Source organism: Dipodomys ordii, unplaced genomic scaffold, assembly GCF_000151885.1.
Source record: "Dipodomys ordii isolate 6190 unplaced genomic scaffold, Dord_2.0 Scaffold24, whole genome shotgun sequence".
Taxonomy (NCBI): domain Eukaryota; kingdom Metazoa; phylum Chordata; class Mammalia; order Rodentia; family Heteromyidae; genus Dipodomys; species Dipodomys ordii.
The window spans coordinates 7,964,551-7,984,323 of NW_012267240.1; the positions used below are offsets into that span (position 1 = coordinate 7,964,551).

The window sequence follows — 19,773 nt, forward strand, 5'->3', positions numbered from 1 at the left end:
TAATATGGTCAATAACTTTCAGTATCAGTCAGCTTTTGCTGGGTTGAGCTATGATAACAGAAATTCCCTAAATTCTCAGTAGTGTACAAAACCAAATTTTATATTTTGCTCATGTCATATGCTGACTATTGAACAGCTGTGATTTTTCTGGGCTCTGCTTGGCACTGCTCTATGTGCGTGTTTTATTCTGAGATCTAGGCCAAAGGAAAAAAAATCTCAATTTAGAACTTGCTATTCTTGTGGCAGAGAGAACAACTAAGCTTCAAACACAGAATGACTCCTAAAAGCTTGGCTACAATGTGTCTGGGTCTGAAGTTGATGGAGAAGGTTGAGTGCTTTCCCCCCTAGGAGGGCCCTTCAAAGTATGCGCCAATGAGGAGGGATGTGGTAATAAATAGGGTGTAAATAGGATTATGGGAAAACTTCAAGAATGGGATGGTACCACCTACAACAGTCCAACTTCTCTTTCTTTCATTAAACAAAAATAACATACTCACTGTTCTCCGAGAAAGATGTTGTAAGAATTTCATATAGGTTCATATTAAACTCAAAGCCTGTCATCTTTGGAAAAGTAATCTTTCCAGGTGCTGATAAAGCTTTTCTTAATCTGTGGTTTTCCGGGTGAAACAGACAAGTTATTATTGACTTCTCCTACCTCCATACAGACAAAACAACAGAGTAGAAAGGAGTAGAAAGGAATGAGTATAAAATTATGGCTATTCTGAAAGGGTAAGGATATATGGATAGACTGGATGGAGATGTGGTAGGACGCACAGCAGTTGCATGCTGGTAGCAGATAGGAAATCACATTGGCTTCACACCTCAGGAATCTTCCTAGCCTGGAAGAAAGCAAAGTTTCTTGAATAGAAACTGGTTTTATTCTCTGCAAGTAACCTTTCATTTCCAAATCGTTCATGGCTTATGACTTTCTGGGAAGTTGTTTCTTCTCCACCATCCTCCTTTTCCACACCTGAACATGCTTTGGAGAAGATACATTCCTTGAAAGTGGAGCCTATTTCTTGCTTCTTAAAGGCTGGGGGCAAAAAGGTCATTTTACATGCTAAATCAATGTAGTCTCTTAGGGTGATTATATATACAAGTTAGTCCAGAAGCTTTGGTATAGTGCCTTAGTATTATCAATTATGCTTTTTTTCTCATTTAACAGGCTGGCTAATAAATCATAAAATTATATTGCAATCTTAGTGTGTAAACTTTTGTGAAAAATCAATCTAGCTCTTTATTTCATGTCTGTTATTTTCTTTGTTGGATAAGCATTCCTGCTATTGTTTTCAGGTTAGGACTTTGTCTTTAATTGGCTGGTGATCTCAGTAGGCTTTTGTGAGAAAGCTATGCCCTTATTTATATTTTCATAAACCATTTTATTCATTTTGAAGAGATTTGTTGTGAGCCAATTCAGTTTATCCTTAGATCTTTGTGACAAGGCTAAATCGGTCTTTTGGCTCCTTTTTTTAAGCTTTATTTGTTTTTTTTTTTATCACATAGAGTACAGAAATAGTTCCACTTCTAAGTTCTGTGAGTTCCAAAACTTCTGGTTTCTGTTTTTTTTTTTATTTTAATTCTTTTTTTTTAATGCTTACAAAGCAGAATTTGTAAGATCATCACTTTTCTGCAGATCTTGTTTACAAGATATTATGGATTTCTCCAGCCATCAGCTTACCAGCTCTTAAATTCCAAACTTCTCTTCTTCCAGTTTTTTTCTGAGGTCACAAGTTCATGAAGGACATTATCTACCCTCCACGCTTACTACAGATCAGTTTTATCACTAGAAATGCCAGTGACCATTTACAAGTTTTTGACACCCACTACCTGATCCTAAAGTCAGTGTTGCATTTTATGTTGTTTCAAAGCATAGCCTACTTTTGGGTACAGATTTCTCTATCAGTCAGTTTTCTTTAGGTTATGGCACAGTACAAATAACATACATTTCAGTGGCTAGTAGCTTACAATTTAAAAATTTATCTCTCATCTGATTACTGATTATATATAACAATTGATTATACGTAACACGTATAAGAAGCAGACATCAATTTTAAAGTCAAATTATTTATCATCTGCACTTATAGATAGTAGCTGTTAAAATATAAAATGAGGAAAGATAGTTTGATGACCTTTTAATATATGAACCCTGTGGAAAATTTTGATGCCTTTTATGTATTTTCTCAAATACTAACAAACTGTGTATGTAGATAAATGTACTGCTTTTCACAGCCAGGCATGAAATTCTGTCTTTTTATGTGTTTTTATGTAGATCTAGCCAGTGATGTATTTTCCAGAAGTATTCAAATAGTTAAAAAGAACATTTCTGTGGCTAATATCTTACTTTTTTGAACATATGGAAATATCTTTACATCACCCAAACTACAGGCATCTTTGTGGTAGCCAATCAATACTTGTTGTAAAACTGGAGAGTTAGAACTCATGTGTTTCAGTCATAATCTGTGGATTTGCCAGGAGCTTCTAGAAGTGATGTGGAAGATGAGTTAATATTCTACATGTTAGAAATTCAAGGATATTTTAACAAGGTAACCCATTATTTCACTTTGGCAAATATTTATTGAACTCGTGGAAAGAAACATTTCCTGAGATCGGAGATTTATTGATAAATGAAACACTCGGTGTGAAGGAGCTTTTCATTTAGCAGATGTTTCAGAGTCGTGTGTGACTCAATCGAAGTCAGTGCAGTGACAAATTTAATCAAATTCTTTCAGTGAGCTTTGAGGAAGAGGAATCCATTCTAATTTGGGACACCAGGAAAGGCTGCACAGAGGGTAGGGTATTCATACTGCTTTTTGAATAGGATAAGCAAGGAAGTATCTCTAGTGTCTTGGGAGAGCCCATCAAGCTGTGATTTTTAATACTAATCTTGCACTCTCAAATATTTCTTTGTACAATAAAGTATACGATTTAGGCTCTTGTACTGAAGCAGACAGAAGAAACTGATAGATAGTAGAAGGAGGGGAAGGTCTTTAAGTAGATCAAAGAGCAGTTATAAAAGAAGACTTAAATCCCAGGTGTGTCTGAGAAGAACTGCATAATCTTTCTTTTGTTGGACCAAAGAAGGCACTTTTACCTCCGGCTGACTGAACTAAAAAGGGACTGCCACGTGCCTTTCTTTTGTACTTAATCCATTTTTCTTTCTAGGATTCTGATGACTGGCTAGCTCAACCTTTTCGGTATTCATCATTTTCCACTCTCATTTGAATGGACAGTTTTGTTTCTAGCAAATTACTATTTTTACATCATAGGAAAAAGGGATTTAAACCAGTAAAGGATTTCTAACCAGTGAATACTGAATTAGAACATACAATATACTTGAATTTGGCCACTGTATGTTCCTATAAACCAAGTTTAAAGAGAAAATAATCTTTAAAGCATTTGAACATTAAGAGAGAAAGATACTATTGTTGTCTTTAAAGCTATTCAAGGGGAAAGAGTAGAATATGCTGAAATATAGAAAATATAAACTAATTTGCGTTGTTTTGGGCAACGGAGTTATATTATTACTTTTTTGTATTTCTGATAGAAATAACTTCCCGAACCATTCTTAATAGGAGTCTAAATTTAGAACAAAGGAACCCTAATAAGCGATACAGCAATCAACTAAGTAATTTTACCAATAGCTGAAAAGACTGTATCTTACCTTCCTCATCATATAAAAATACACTAGACACTGGACTTTTGTGTTTTGTTAATCAATCAATCAATCAATCAAAACTTTTATGTTAGCCTGTAGGAATGTTCAAAGAGCTAAAGTTATGCTGGGTGCTGGTGGCTCACACCTGTAACCCTAGCTACCCAGGAGGCTGAGATCTGAGGATCACGGTTCAAAGCCAGCCCGGGGAGAAAGGTCCGGGAGATTCTCATCTCCAATAAACCACCAGAAAACCAGAAATGGTACTGTGGCTCAAGTGGTAGAGCACTCTCCTTGAGCTGAAGAGCTAAAGGACAGTGCCCAGGCCCAGAGTTCAAGCCCCACAACTGACAAAAAAAAAAAAAAGGAGCTGTAGTTATCTTTTTTACAAGCGTTCTATTCATAGGATACCTATAATACACAAGGAGCAGTGCTATGAACACACTGGAAGAGCAATGCCAACGCTTCTTTTAAGGAAAGAAAGGGGCAGGGATGTATCTGCGTCCTTTGCCTCTTGCCACCCCTACTTCTATTCCTGGAGTTGCTTCTAAGAGCAACCACTTCCAGACAGGAGTTGAAGCCCTCCTAATGTACCCATTGTAAGTCCATCTTGGTATCAATTCTTAGATGTCTATCATCCTGAAGGGAAACTTAAGCTGTTCCTTCCTTTCCCAGCCCAGCCCAGTTTCAAGGTTTTCCAAGCAGGAACTTGGGGTCTGATTCTACGGATTTTTCAGGAGTGGATGATACAAGCCATGAGGGTCTGCAGAGGGGGCTTTAAAAACTTACAAGATTAGCCATAATGTTGTTAAACATGCCATCTGTCATGTTCATTGAATTATTCTGATTTTCTTACTTCAAATGAGAATAACCAAACAGTAAACTCATTTGAAGATTAAAATTCATTTGTTAAAATAAGCCATCATTCTTTTCCTTAGGCCCTCATCTTCATTACCATTCACACACTAGTCTTCCAACTGGCCTAGCTGTGTTTAGTCTCTCTAGTTTGTTCCATCTCTGTCTCATTTATTACCCTGTTTCAAGCATTTTGGATGTGATAAAGCAGTAAGTCAATAGCATGTAAGGCTTAGCCTAATTACCTTTCCAGCAATATGCTTTCCTTTTCACACCCTTATGGAATTTAACTCCAGTTATGGAACTTAACTCACTATTTAGTCTTTCCTGACTCTTGACTTAGTTATGTCATCTGTCCATTATCCTTCCAGTGACTGGATGCACTTTGAGACTTAGAGCTCTTAATGTTTTCACCGCTTACCAGATTGCCTGGTATGTGCAGGCAGTCCGCACATACGCTGCTGGCTGGATTAGCTCCCAGCTGGTCAGAGCTTTCCCAAATCAAAACCACTAATCCTAACAGGTTTCACTGGCATCAAATAATTACTGTATGTTTGAGGGCACATTTGGCCAATTAACCATTCTTGTAGATAGGCAATCTGAGGCACAGACCAAGTATGTCTATGGAATTCCTCCTAAAGTAGGTTGGATGATGAAAGTTCAGTTTTTGGTAGATGAATACACAAATCACTTTCATATAAATATGTTTTATTGCAGAGAAGTTATAATTATTTACATGCTGCCACACATCACAACATAAATTTGCCAAATATTCCATGGTGGGATGCTGTAGGTTTCAGATAATAAGTTTTAGAAGAACCATAGATTAAGTGAAGAGACTTACAGCTTTGTTGACTCTACAACTCTCAGTTGCTAAATGCTAGAAGTCAAAAGGCAGTGTCTTTTCAGTCCTACCTGTCATCACTTGCATGCAGAAACCTAGGAAGCAAATACAAGAGAACGGTCGAGTTTCAAATCCACATGTGCCACCAGTTTACAATGGGTTAAGTTATAATTCATGTCGTGAAGCATGTAATTCTTGCATAAAATATACAGTTCTATTAAGCTTGATAGAAATCTACTAATTTATAAACCCTGGCTTAAAAACAAGGACAGGATGCAGCCTGCACATGCACTGAGAAGGACAACCTAGCAAATGTTTGCCAGACCTTAATAGTACCTACTCACTTCTTATCTGTCTGGAACGAGAATCTCAGAATTTGAGAATCTCACTTCTCTGGGTGATAAGTAATGGCAATGAAACTCTAGGAAAGACCCTGGGCATTCTCACTGGTTTACGCTGGTGGAGAATAATCTATAGACTGTCACTCAGGTAAAATTTGGCAAGTCTTCTTTAAGCCACATTTTGAGCAGGATCAACCTGAAGTGCAATAAAAGACATTGGTGCTTGACCACTTAATTCTCAAAAGTGAACCAAGTGTTAACAGATGTCAAACATAAGTGAAACAAGTAAGTGGGTCTAGAAACTCTAAAAAAAAAATTGGGAACTCATCTTAACATACTAAGGTCCAGGAGAAGGTCCCCAAGAATATAGGCCTTGATTGAAAAGAAAAAGATGAAAGAAATAAATGAAGGCAGCAGTCAAAAATAGAATTTCTATACTCTTTATACCTACCCCACAAACCTGAGTAATGCATTAAGCAAGCAAATGGGTGAGGAAGATTTATGCATACCTTTGCAAAATGGTGAAGTCCTTGCTGACTCCTAAATACACGTCTCTGAGAAAAGCTTGGTGATAGATAAAGTGAATTCTGTCTTTACCTTCCACCGAGAATAACATTCACTAAGAACAGCCTCATATCCACTTTCTGATCCCTTTTCCCCATCTTTTATCCTCCTAGTATGTTCTCCTTGCTGCTCATAAAAATAAAATAAAATAAAAAAACAGTTATTTAAGCTAGCAAGGTTATGGCCAAATAAGCACTGATATTTCAGTGTTTACAGTGAAAGAAAGGGAAGCATGGGCTCTGTTTTTAAGTGACTCATCTTTACATAAAATGAGACTTTAGCTTTGGAATCTCATTGTGAGATCACTTCACTAAGGCTAAGTCAGCCGCTTATGATTTTCATGCCAAGAGATCAGTGTGGAATGCAATCAGTTCTGTGAGATTAGCTTTGAGGACTGTTTTGCCTTGCAAATCAATTTTACATTTGGAGTTAGGTAGTCTGCAGAGGCAATTTGTGAGACTTATATAAGTTTTCTAGTGCTTGGGAGAATGAAGAACCCACACCACTTTATGGGCTTTGAATAAATCAGACTATAAAATCTCTTTGGGTATTGAGTCCAGAAAGTCCTATTCCTAGGTGAAGTAATGCATAAAGATTTATGAGAATAGTTTAAGGTAATTTAAAATATTTTTAGTATGCATAATAAAATATATATATATATCCATACAACAATCTTGATGCTATCGTTAATTTTCCTCTTTAAAAAAAATAATCCCTTGAAAATGCTATTAGGAGCTACCTTTCTGTCTTCATTTTGAAGGCAAATTTCCTGGATCTGCAGTAGAGCTAGATTCCTCATATCATTCCTAGAGTCTTCCCTTTCCAACAGTGACAATAAAACACAGTATGTTTTTCTCACTCTTTGCTTTTTCCTTAGAAAATGCTGCTAAATATGAAATACTGAAAGTGTTAAAAGGGACAATCAATTGGAATGATCTATCTCTGACTTTGAACAAACAATGGATAAGTTGTCCTTAACTTGTTAAGACATATGACTATGTAGGACCATTTGATCTTCAAGATTAATAAAGTTTCTGAGTCCTAACAGGAAGTGCAAAACAAATAACTCAACTTGTATATTTAAAAGAAACTGATTAAGACAGTGTAACAAACCATGATGTGAAATAATAGTCAAATCCAAATTCACAATATATAAACCACAGCCCAAACTAAGAGTTTTTATAAGTTTTTCATAAGTTACAGCTTCCTAGCCAGAGAACGATTACTGTACTCCAAGAATCAACTAAAGTTGATAGATAGCAGGTATTCTGTAGTTGCAATAACAATTGAGTAGCTGCAGATTGCATAAATGTGTTGTGTCACATAATATCAAAGTTATTTGCAAAAATTATACAATCTGGAATGCTTGAATATGAGACACAACAATGTACTGAAACATACATTTATAAGAAAATGAGAGCAATCATTAATAGAAAAGGTATTTTTGGGATGCATTAAGTAAGCAGTGCTATCAAGGTTAAATAGGTAAAGTAAGTTCTTTCCAGTCTACTGTTTAGAACTTCTGTCTTATATATCTATGCCTTTTCCTTCAACAAAAATGATACATCTTCTCTGTTTCCAGGTTTGTCTTGTTTAGAATGTAAAGACTGATCAGGGGCACAGCACACGCAGAGATCAATTTCCTTTCAACATGCTTCGATGTGGAGATTTCACTAGTGCTACCAGAGGACTGACTTTTCTTGGCCATAGACTGACTGACTTGTGTCTTGTGTGGAATGCAGCCACCCCGCCCTGCCACATCACTTTGATCTCACTTCACTCTCTGTTCTATTTCTCTCATTTGGCAAGTGTTCCTGGGGAAGGTTTGTTTTCAGATATTCCATTTTATACAGAATCTGAACTTTCTTCCTTTTCTCCCTGGGGATGCGACACTTTACAAGTGTCCTGGGCCTCTTATTTCCGGGGCCCTGCCATCCTATTTGCATTTAAAGCTGAAGAGGCAGGTAAAGCTACACTCTTTTCAGCATTTGGTTGATCTGGGGTCTCAAACTCCCAAGGACACACCTCGGCTCGCAATGTTAACGGCTGTTGGGAGTTATTACTTGAGTTATAAGAGCCAGGCACATTTTCCACAGAGGACAATGTCTGTTTATCCTGGTCTCCCATTTGATTGAGATTTTCATGCTCTAGCTTTGATGCTATGACTCTGGGGGGCAATTCTTCATATTGCCCAGCATACACACTGGCTGAATAACGCTGGCCTTCATTCTCATCTTTGGCTCTTCCTGGGAGAATGGGAGGCTTAGATATCAAATGCTTGTCATCCTCCAAAAGGGAATGACCCTGGTTTTCCCAAGAGCACATGTCAGCCTTATCTATGCTCTTCTGGCAGGACTGCTGATATCCTTCAGTCACCTTAGGTTTGAGGTGTGACGTTTCTTTTAAGGAAAAGGCTGGGTTTGTTTCCACTTCAGAAGCTGCAATAGACACGTGTTTTTGAGATTTTGATTCTGAAGGCACAGGACCAGGGGTCAGGTCATAGATCTCCCAAGGGCACACTTCCCCGATGTCAAAGTTGTCCTTCATCTGGGTGGCAGCTGGGCTCAGGTCAGCATTGGCAGTGGGGGAATTGACCCTCTGTTGTTTCATAATCCCAGATTTCTGGAGCTTTTTTGGCTCCTCCAAATGATTGGAGTTTGGGGGCGTGGAATCTTTACTTTCTGCATGATCTGAATTGGAGTATTTTCTATTTGTCTCTTTTTCCTTTGGCAGGGGTTTCTGGGATTTAGCACGTTCTTCCACCCCTGATGATTGGCTTTTCCCAGCCAATCCAAGAGTCTTCTCCTTGGCACTTGCTATGACGCTTAGGGACTTCTGCAGCATGGATATTCGGGGGTGCCCAGGCTTCTTCTCAGAGCTGAGGTTGTGAGCACTTGCTGACTTACACACCAAAGGCACAGACTCTGTGGACTCGGCCTCACTGTCTTCTTTAAGTTTTTGTGTGAGTTTTTTACTGGAAAGAGAGTCCAGTGTGGAGCTTTCTGTAGCATCCTCCTCCTGGCTTTCTGTTGGCAGGCTCTTGGACTCATCTGTTTGGTCTCTAACATGATCATAAGTACTGTGGGATTTCTTGAGGGAGAAGACTCGGTTTTTCAGGGACTCCTCCTTGGGTTTCCCTGTGTTACCTGAAGACTCTGGGGGGTTCTTCCTAACAAGGGCTGTACTCTTGGCTGTGCTATGGTCTGCAGCCTCCTTGTCCTCTTTGGAGCACTGCCTGCTGACCGTCTCTGGGATCTCAGTGATGCGTCTCATGATGGACCGGCCTAAGCCCTTCTTAGAGCACCGCTTTTTCTGGAGGTGGGGATTATTTGTGATCATTTTCTTCCTTTTATATATTTCTAACTGGGCATACAGTTTCTTCAGCTCATCCTGTCAGAACAAGAACAAAGAAAATGTAGAATTTGGTATTTCAGCCAGAGAGTATCATTCAGTGATACTGAATGATATGTTAGCTTAAAAGCATGGGGTTTCTAGGGTGATTGTTCTGTAGCATTTCATAACATCTTCACTCATCAATTTTCCCTTACTCCTACTGATTATTTTGTGTTTTGTGTTTCATAGATTGTTTTTAAGACATGAATTTATGTAATCACCCTTCTTCATTGGGCAAGAACTTTGACTTTCAACTTGTGTGGTCATGACTGAGCCAAGATTATATCAAAACACAGCATACAGCTGACCTATTAACCATTCCATAAACAGTGCTGGAAACACAATAGAGCAATCGATACAAATAATCTAATTTAATGTTAGATTAGGTTTAAGAACAGTGATCCAAGGCTACCACAAAGCACTTTCTTCCTTCTGGCTTTCTGTTGGCAGGCTCTTGGACTCCTCTGTTTGGTCTCTAACATGGTCATAAGTACTGTGGGACTTCTTGAGGGAGAAGACTCGGTTTCCCTCTGTTACCTAAAGACTCTGAGGGGTTCTTCTTAACAAAGACTGTACTCTTGGCTGTGCCATGGATTATTTTAAAATAACCCATCCTCTCTGCTCACAGGTATATTTTACCTTCCAATCAGCAAGAGGATAAATGAATATTATGGAATATATAAAATCAGTTCATCATTCTGACTGACAATAAGTTAATTGTCAAGAATGGCCAGCCTAATGTAAGAGTTGAAATAGCTTGTACTTTCCAATTAATACTACATTCACATGCATTCTCTTTTTCTCTAACACACATCATGCAAACATGAACTCACACACACACACACACACACACACACACACACACACACACACACACACACACACACCAATCAATGTATTGCCCATATCAATGAATTTAAATGTCCCAAATCTGAAACTGGCCTTACCCGAATGTCCTCTGGATCCAAGCTGTGCTCACTCCAGGCTGAATTGATACTGCTGTTCAGGTAGGATCCAGACCGACCCATATCCAGCTCATCTTCATATGCTTCTGTAGCAATATCATCACGTGGGTTATTGCTTGAATGTGAAAACTGCAATAGATATTCAATATGAGCCTTAGGCATTAGCTCACTAAAGACAGAGCATAATCATTTTTGAAAAGTTCTGATGTTAACTTCATTTCTTCAGCTGGATGAGTTTGTCTACTAAGTACTTTCCAGTGAGTTGTTACTCTACTTGAGTTTTATTTTGCATATCATAGGCTTAAGCCCTAAGTAAGGCAATCAATATTTGGTCCTAGTTTTGATTCTAGCTTTTGCCCTTGCTCTTTTCAAGGCACCAATGTTAACTGACATTACATTTACCTCTCTCCCATTGCACACTTGCTTTTAGGAAGTGAAAATAAAAATCCAAAGAAAGACTTTTGAGGAGGAACAAGTTATACGTACTGGTGGTTCGTTGGATGGGTTTGGGTTTTCTTTTGAGTAGTGGTATCTACCTTGTGCTTATCATTTTGCTTCTATATTTTCTGAGAAATAGATTAGCCATAAGGTGACTTTCAGTTTACACACATAGCATTCAAAAAGTTACATTCAAAACACAGTGGACAGGTTGTCTGATTCCTATCTCAACTCGGTCATTATGGAACCTCTTTGTAATGAGCTCTTGGTCTAACATACTCTGAGTTAGATGGTGTCTGCATTTAAATGGAAAGCTTTCCTGAAACTACAGCTATTTCCTTGACTCGTCATGTGTTCCTCTTGCCACACATTCAAGTTTGTTTTTCTAATATTGTCTGTTGATAGTTTTAGTTTTATGTGCTGGTCTCTAGTCTTTTTTTTAAGTGGTGAAATCTAGAAAAGTGAATTGGATAAATGATGGAAAGTAGGAAGGAGAATCACACAATACTGGCACATTTTACACAGCATGCAATTGCTTTATGAAAATTGAGGTCATGGCTTAGAGAACATGGATTCCCCTCGCTCAGCTTATTATTGGTGAAAACATTGCTTTAAAAAACAAAGCTCAACTTTTTGACAATAGAGAGATGTTTATGTCACCTTTTTGATAGACTTAGCTAGACAAGTGAACATGTATGTGGGATGACACATAAAATAGCAATTCTCTATTTAACAATAAAGCATGCTTTGTAATTTGAACTGAGAAACCATAGTACTGTGAATTATTCTTCCTTTCTTTTTCCTGTCTTTGCAAGACACATATGAATTTAGGGTCATAAATGGAAAATATATTAGAGTTTCAAATCTTACAAGCTATGAGCTTAACTACCTGGAGATTACTTGTAAGTATAGAACTGATTTTCTGGAGTGAAAGCTTGGATATATTCATGAATTTAAAAAAGCAGAATTAGGGGATATGGCTCAGTAGCAAAATGTATTCTTAGAAACAAAACACAAAACCATTATTTGTCAGATATTGTCTATTTCCTATTCTATCATTCTTCCTTAGTAAATTATCAAAAATATTACTTCAGATTTTTTTTTTAGTTGGTCATGGGGCTTGAACTCTGGGCCTGGGTGCTATCCCTGAGCTCTTCAGCTCAAGGCTAGTGCTCTATCACATGAGCCACAGCGCCACTTCCTCAAAAATATTACTTTAAATATTTATCTTTATTCTCCCATCCCTCCCCTAATATAAGGAAAATGAAAGCACTGATTTTTAGCTGTTCATGCTCTTAAGAATATGGTGATTAGCAAAGTCCTTAATATTTTTACACCGTTTTTCTATTGAAATGTAATTCATGTGAGAAGAATTACAATTTTCAAATGTGTAATGATTATCAATGTTTATTAAGTTGTGTAACAGTCACTTCTATGTAATTCTAGTTTATTTTATCACCTCAAAAAAGAAACAAACTTATTAGCAATCACATCTATTTCTCTTTTCTCTTTATAGAAATCACTAGTCTACTCTCTATCTCTGTCAATTTGCCTATTATGGATAATTCACATAAATGTTTTCAAAGTTTTTCAAGTTCTAGAATTGTTGTATCAGCATTTAATTCCTTTTTATTAACAAACAATATTCTATTATATGGATACATCACAATTATATATTTATCATTGGACACGGAATTGTATTTACTCTTTAGTTATGGATAATGTTGCTCTGAATATTCAAGCATAATTTTTTGTATGAACATGTTTTCAATTATTTTTAGAGCTCAACAATTTATTGAATAGTGAAAGAATTCATCTAATAAATATATAATCATATTGTGCAAAGTATTAAAATAGGATAAATTATAGTAACAGACTACACTGGCTAGTTAATGCAATTCAAGTAAAGATTAAAATAAGTATTTTGTTCTCTTTAAACTTGTTTGTCCTTTTCAATTAGGCTGAACCTTATCAATCATGAGAGTTGAGGTATAGCCTGGAGTGAAGACAGGGAGTCACATATTCATATTCATGTCACACATTGAAACACATAGGACATACAATGTTCTAATATGATTCTCTATGTATAAAAGAGAAAAATGATAGTGCTGTCAATTGTATGATTTAGCTTTTCCCCAAACTCCAGTATTGTATCATTCAAAGCCGCTCTACTACCTATAGACAAGGAAATGGAGGTTCAGAGAGAACAAAAATCTGGACTAATGGTACAGTACCCAGACTTTTTCACAGTGAAGAGCAAGTTCAAAATCCCTGTCTTGTGAGTCCTGGCCCATCTCGCCTTCATTATTAAAGCCTAGATAAGTCTTTGTCAGAATATGTTACAATGTATATTCTTCTGTATGTAACATTGCAACTATTTCTATTTATACAAAATATGTGAATGTTTTAAAAATATGACTTCTCTGAATATGTATGTAAACAAGATGATTCTTATAAAAAGATAGTTGTCTTAATAAATGATCTTGAGGTTATATTTATATTGAAAGCTACACTGAACCAATAATAAAAACAGAAGTAGACATAAAGTATTTGGAAAAGGACTGAAACATATCATGGATTTTGATAAGTATTCTTATATGATTATTTAAGATGTTTAATAAATTCAGAAAGAAAATAAACAGCTGATTTCCTGAGAAGAGAACTTGTAAAAGCTTCTAGAGTTTCAAGTAAATTTCCACATTTTTTATATTTTATATATTTTTATATTACAAGATATTTTACAGAAATTTTTATATTACAAGATATTTTAAAAACAATTGTCTTTCATTACGAAATATAATGGTATAAGAATACCTTTGGAATCAAAAGCAACCCGACGGTAACTGTCACAGTCAAATGAGTATGTGCAAAATACAGCATCAACATCCAATCAGACTGAAGCCGTGAGGCAAGAACAAATCTGAAATGAGAATTCACCACATAAGCCAAGAACATATCTTTTCATCAAATTAGAAATTATAAGACACATTTAAATAAATTATGATTCTAATATTCATTAATTAAAATAAAGATGAAATTAGAGTGAAGAAATAATTAGAATGAAGAGGAAATGGGTATTATCAGTCTTTGTGAATGACCTCCAAGTTTAAATGGTAAACATGCAATGTATAAAATGAGTATAATATGATTTGCAAAGTACATCTTCTATAATAATTATTTTAGTTGTTCTTAATTATCAAATTTTCCTACACAATTTAAAAATGTAACACTTAAAATAGTCTCTTACTGAGAACTGTGTTCCAAGCTGATTGAGGACAGAGAATCAAGAAATATTCTAACAATTTTGGAATTTTTTGTAAATCAATAGGTACTTGTACAAACCTAAGTTCAGGTTTGAAAGATTCTTCCTTATGCAAAAATCAAGGGTTGTTTCAATTGAAGTCTTTTGCAGCATAAATCTTCTTTTAATTTGTTACTTTCCATTGTTTACCCATGAAAGATAAATACAATATTTGGCCACTTTGGGAACTAGATAATTAGAATTTTATTACAATAACATATATCATCAAATCTGATGTTTTTTTAAAAGCTTAGAAAGTATGCTAAGTAAAAAAAAGTTCATTTTATAGTCACAAATCAAAAATACATGAATGACTAAAAAGAAACTAACTTCATATCTATATTATACCATATTCATGACAATTTTACTAAGTAAATATTACTTTTTTGTCAGTCATGGGGCTTGAACTCTGGGCCTGGGAGCTGTCCCTCAGCTCTTCAGCTCAAAGTTAGTGCTCTACCACTTGAGCCACAGCACCACTTTGGGTTTTCTGAGTGGTTTATTGGAGATAAGAGTCTCACAGACTTTCCTACCCAGGCTGTCTTTGAACCATGATCCTCATGGTTCTCATGATCTCAGCCTCCTGAGTAGCTAGGATTACAGGTGTGAGCCACTGGCGCCCAGCCAAAATATTACATTATTAATGTTTAATACCAGGTTGTCATTAAGGGGATCGCCTCCTCATTTCTCCCTCTTCTCCACTGTTTAGAACATAAAGCTGTACTAGAAGTTCAGGGTCATCCAAAATAACTGTCCATTTCCCCATTCTTCTGGAGTTGGACTCAAAATAGACTTGTAACATACATGGAAGTACTGGATTGCATCTCACATGTCACTGAAAAGGCTATTCTAGATGATCATTTTTTCTTAACTCATTTCTGAGATAACTGGAGATGAATTGACATTCACTTTGTGCAAAGCTAAGATGCCTTTCACATAGTTTCTCTTCCTGGGCTCCTTGAAGTTTCTCTTTCTCTCTTCTTTCTCTTCTCCTTCCTTCCTTCCTTCTTCCCTCCCTCCCTCCCTCCCTCCCTCCCTCCCTTCCTTCCTCCCTCTCTCCCTCTCTCTCTCTCTTTCTTTCTTTCTTCCTTTCCTTCCTTCCTTCCTTTCCTTCCTTCCTTTCTTCTTTCCTCCCTTCCTTCCTTCTTCTTTTCCAAGACATTTTAAAGTATTATAATAGGACCATTATATTTAGTAACAAGTTTTAGTCCCTGAAGACTGTTTAAGTTTGGTTCCTTAATATTCCTGATATAGATGTAATTTCACAAAATTATGGTAATACATATGGATATTCAAAAATATTTTAAATTATAAATTACTAAAATTATTTTAAAATATTCAATATTAAAGTATTATTTTAAATACTTTACATTATAAAGTATATTACATTTGTATATTACTCTATACCCTTGAATATTATATACTGTGTATATATTCTATATTGTATATATGTATTATTCCCTTTGCAAATGATACAGTGACCTCCTAAAGGTCACTGCAAGTATTTTAGGGGAAAGTACACAATGGAGATGGATTGGTTGGCTGTAAACATACTCATGCCTATCTCAAATACCAATGCAAGTGAACTTCAAACAAGAAAAACATACCTAAAAGGAATACTAATTCTATATATCTTGAGTTAAAATAGTTTATATTCTAAAATGGTAAGCAAAATATGCTACATTAATTACCTTACAATTAGTCAGCTTTAAGTTAATATGAGGTTATGTTTTTAGATTGTTCTGGCTAGAATTACCTTAAGAAAAGCTGGATTTGCTGTCATTTTAAGGTTTAATTTTTAAGAGTTTTTGACTTAAAAAAATAGGTATAAATTCTAGGAGTGTAGAAATATTTTTAAATTGAGGTTTTAAATTAAGCATATTTTACTCAAGCACTTGTGCTCACACCTCTAATCCCAGCTACTCAGGAGGCGGACCAAGCACCAAACTAATCACCAAAAAGGTGGAAGTATGGCTGGGGCTCAAGTGATAGAGCACTGGCCTTGAGCAAAAGAGTTTGGGGAAGCTGAGTGCCCATGAATCATGCCTATAATCCTAGCTACTCAGGAGGCTGGGATATAAGGATCACACTTCAGAGCCAGCCTAGGCAGGAAAAGTCCATGAGACTCTGATCTCCAATAATTACTTAGAAAAAGAGAGAAGTGGAGCTGTGGCTCAAGTGGTACAGAGCTAGACTAAGCACAAAGAGGCTCAGGGACAGTGCCCAGGCCCTGAGTTCAAGCCTCAGGACTGGAGAAAAAGAAAAAAAAGGCAAGGGACAGTGCGAGTGTGAGGGCTCAGGGCCCAATTTTAAGCCTCAGGACGAGCACAAGAAGAAAAAAAAAGAAAAAAAATCAAGCAGGTTTTTTTTAAAGGTTCTATAATTTTCCCAAGTCTTATAAGCTTATCATTAAAAATAAGTAAATAATTCAAATAGATTGAGGGAAAAACTTGTGCATATTAAAATTTTAGACTTAGTCCATTGAGTTTAGCCTATTTTTGTATATTATATGTGTAAAAATGAAAGTAAATCCATATAAAATATGTAGTTATTTCAGTTTATTAATATATGCATATAAATGGATATACACATGAAAATTATATTTTAAGCAGATAAAAAAGCACACAAATAATATATTAAGAGACAGCATTTTTTCTTTATGTTAGAAGCTTTGTTCACTTATTTTTTGTGATACTGGGAATGGGACCCATGGTTTTACACTTATTAACCAGGTACTCTATCACGGAAATATACTGCTAGCCTTAGAAGCTATATTTAATATTTATTTCATTCAAGAAAAAGATTATTGAACTGTATTGTTTTAGTTCTTACTTTGGGGATTTATATCATTTGTGAGCTAGCATATGTGTAACTAAGATTGAGTTCTTTATTATTTCTATTACTTACTCCCTACTGTTTCCCCTCAAATCACTATTCTGATGATTTAACTATAATGCTAAACTATAATTCAGTAAGTATACACTCAAATATAAATATATCTAAAGTTGATATAGGAATTTGTTAGTAGTGCTTTTGTTGTTGTTTACTTGGCTTGAACTCAGGGCCTGGGCTCTGTCCCTAAAATTTTTTGCTCAAGGTTAGTATCTACCATTTGAACCACAGATCCAGTTCCAGTTTTCTGGTGATTAATTGGAGATGAGTCTCACAGACTTTCTTTCCTCAGGCTTCAAACAACAATCCTCAGATTTCAGCATCCTGAGTAGCCAGAATTACAGGTGTGAGCCACTAGCTCCCAGCAATAGTGCCAGTTTTTTTTTTTAATGGGCTGATTAGAGGCTTTAGTTTTTATTTTATGATTTTTTTCTATACCAGCTCTCTACTGCTTTATCACATTTAAAGATTAATTAAATATATGTTTTGTCTTGTTTATTTCTGAAGGAAGTTAGGCCAATTTCGTATTTGAAATCCACTGAAGAACTGGCAGCGAAGTAAAAAAAAAACAGATCAGAGTACATTTAAAGTAGAAATAACTGCTCTGAACAGATTTAGATTGAGCAATCAATTTGCTTCTAAGAAGGCTAGCAGCTTATTATGGGTACATTATGACAGCAGAAGACATTTAAACTCATCTGTGATAAACCTTGCAGGTTTGGAACTTTTAAGTGGTTTGGATAGTAAATGATGTATATAGTTTTAATATTAGATCTTGAAACTTACATACTGGACATTTTGAAACCAAAATAAAAAGTAGCTTCACTTGGAAGAGAGGCTATTTCACAGAAATGTTAGTATTAGAGCTCAGAGGAAAAGATGAAATGTCTTCTGGTACTTCTTGAGTGCTACATCAAGGACATCACTTCCCAGATTCTCAGATTCTGGAGCTTTAGTCTGAGCAGAACTGAAAAGACAGTTGTCCCTTTGCTTACTTACAATGTTGTATTGCAACTTTCTTTCTGCCACTACCCTTCTCTCACAGAGTAAAGCAAATCTGAAAGGGGCAATGCCCTTGATTCCTGACCTCTTGATAGCGTTTCCAGGGTTGTGGGACCACAAATACCTCTTTTTCTTGCTTGAAACCTTTTAAAAGTCACCATAGTGGCACCTCCACTCCTACTGATATAATTAATACACTTATAAATGAATAACAGAAAAGCATAAGTATAACAGGTTCTGTTGAGGGAAGTGGGCACCAATGGAATAGAGGAGGGCTAGAAAATAGGATGGGTAAGGATGAATATGGTCCACATAATTTATCTGCATGTATAAAAATAGAACAATGAGATATACTCAAGTAGAGTAAGATGAAGTGAAATAGTATAGAAAAAGCAATGGGAAAAAGAAAAGAGAAGGAAGAGAAAAGAAGAGGAGAGGAGAGAGAGAGAAAGAAAGAAAGAAAGAAAGAAAGAAAAGAAAGAAAGAAAGAAAGAAAGAAAACAAAATGGGGATATGGCTTAACTGTCAAATGACAAAACCTAATATCCATAATAATCTAATAATCAAATTGAAGTCAATTTTTTTGTTTCAAATGAATGAAAACCAGAATTCATACAAAAAAGCTATTTGAGTATTAAGAGTTTGCTTTGTAATTTATGTGTGTTGCTTTGGATCTTCAATTATAGTGTCACACAGAAACAATATCCCATAATAACTTACAACTTAGTTTATATAACATTTAGCAAATCTTCATAAAAAGTCAAAGGAAAAACCAATACATATCAAAAGAAGCTAAGAACAATCAAGTTAGAAAACGACTCATTTCTCCTTTCTGTAACAAATTACTCTATTTTTGTTTAAAAATTATATCTTTGTTATTTTTAGTTGTACAGTTATCATCCAAGAAATTAGTTGATAGGTATAATTCATCTTGATCTATGCTGCCCCATTATCCTTCCTAACTCCTTCTATAGTGTATTTTACCCAATTTTGCTACTTAGATTGTAATATGCAAGGAAAATTAATAAAGTATTTACTAGGTCTGCAGATTACTTGCCTAATTGTGTGGAATATAGCAGAGATAATGAGTTCATTGTGAACTGCAACAGCCATATAACGGGGCTCATGGAATGCTGATGGGACTGTCCGTACTGCATAGCAGAGATATACGCCCCACAAAAGGAAGGAAAACTCAGCTGGAATGAGAGCAAATAATTTCCATTAGTTTCACAGGTAAAGAGAAACAATGCCCAATGTCTTTAACATGCATCTTGTCTACTGTTAAGACATTTAGTTAGAATAGGAGCTTATAAAGTGTCATTCACAGAAGAATACAGATATATTTATTAGTTTTACATCTTCTTCAGTGTATAGAGTCTTTTCAAAGGTATAATGTATCAATGTCATAATTTTAAACAGCATTTACATTCTCAAAAATTTTTGCTAAAACAAATTTTATTGTAAAATAACTTTCCACATGACCCAAAAGATTTTAGGACATACATGTAGAATCTGGATCATAATAA

General features: G+C 35.7%; 1 protein-coding gene across 1 annotated transcript in view; it reads right to left on the reverse strand.

Moving 5' to 3' along the window:
• Positions 1–8,170: 8,170 nt before the first annotated feature.
• The window catches only part of Gpr158 (G protein-coupled receptor 158), a 357,473-nt gene continuing 345,870 nt past the window's right edge, over positions 8,171–19,773 (reverse strand). The window contains exons 8-11 of the mRNA XM_013014644.1: positions 19,305–19,443; positions 13,867–13,972; positions 10,597–10,743; positions 8,171–9,646 (exon numbers count right to left, since the gene is read on the reverse strand). Coding sequence (XP_012870098.1) covers positions 8,171–9,646; positions 10,597–10,743; positions 13,867–13,972; positions 19,305–19,443 — 1,868 coding nt within the window. The remainder of the gene's footprint in view (positions 9,647–10,596; positions 10,744–13,866; positions 13,973–19,304; positions 19,444–19,773) is intronic.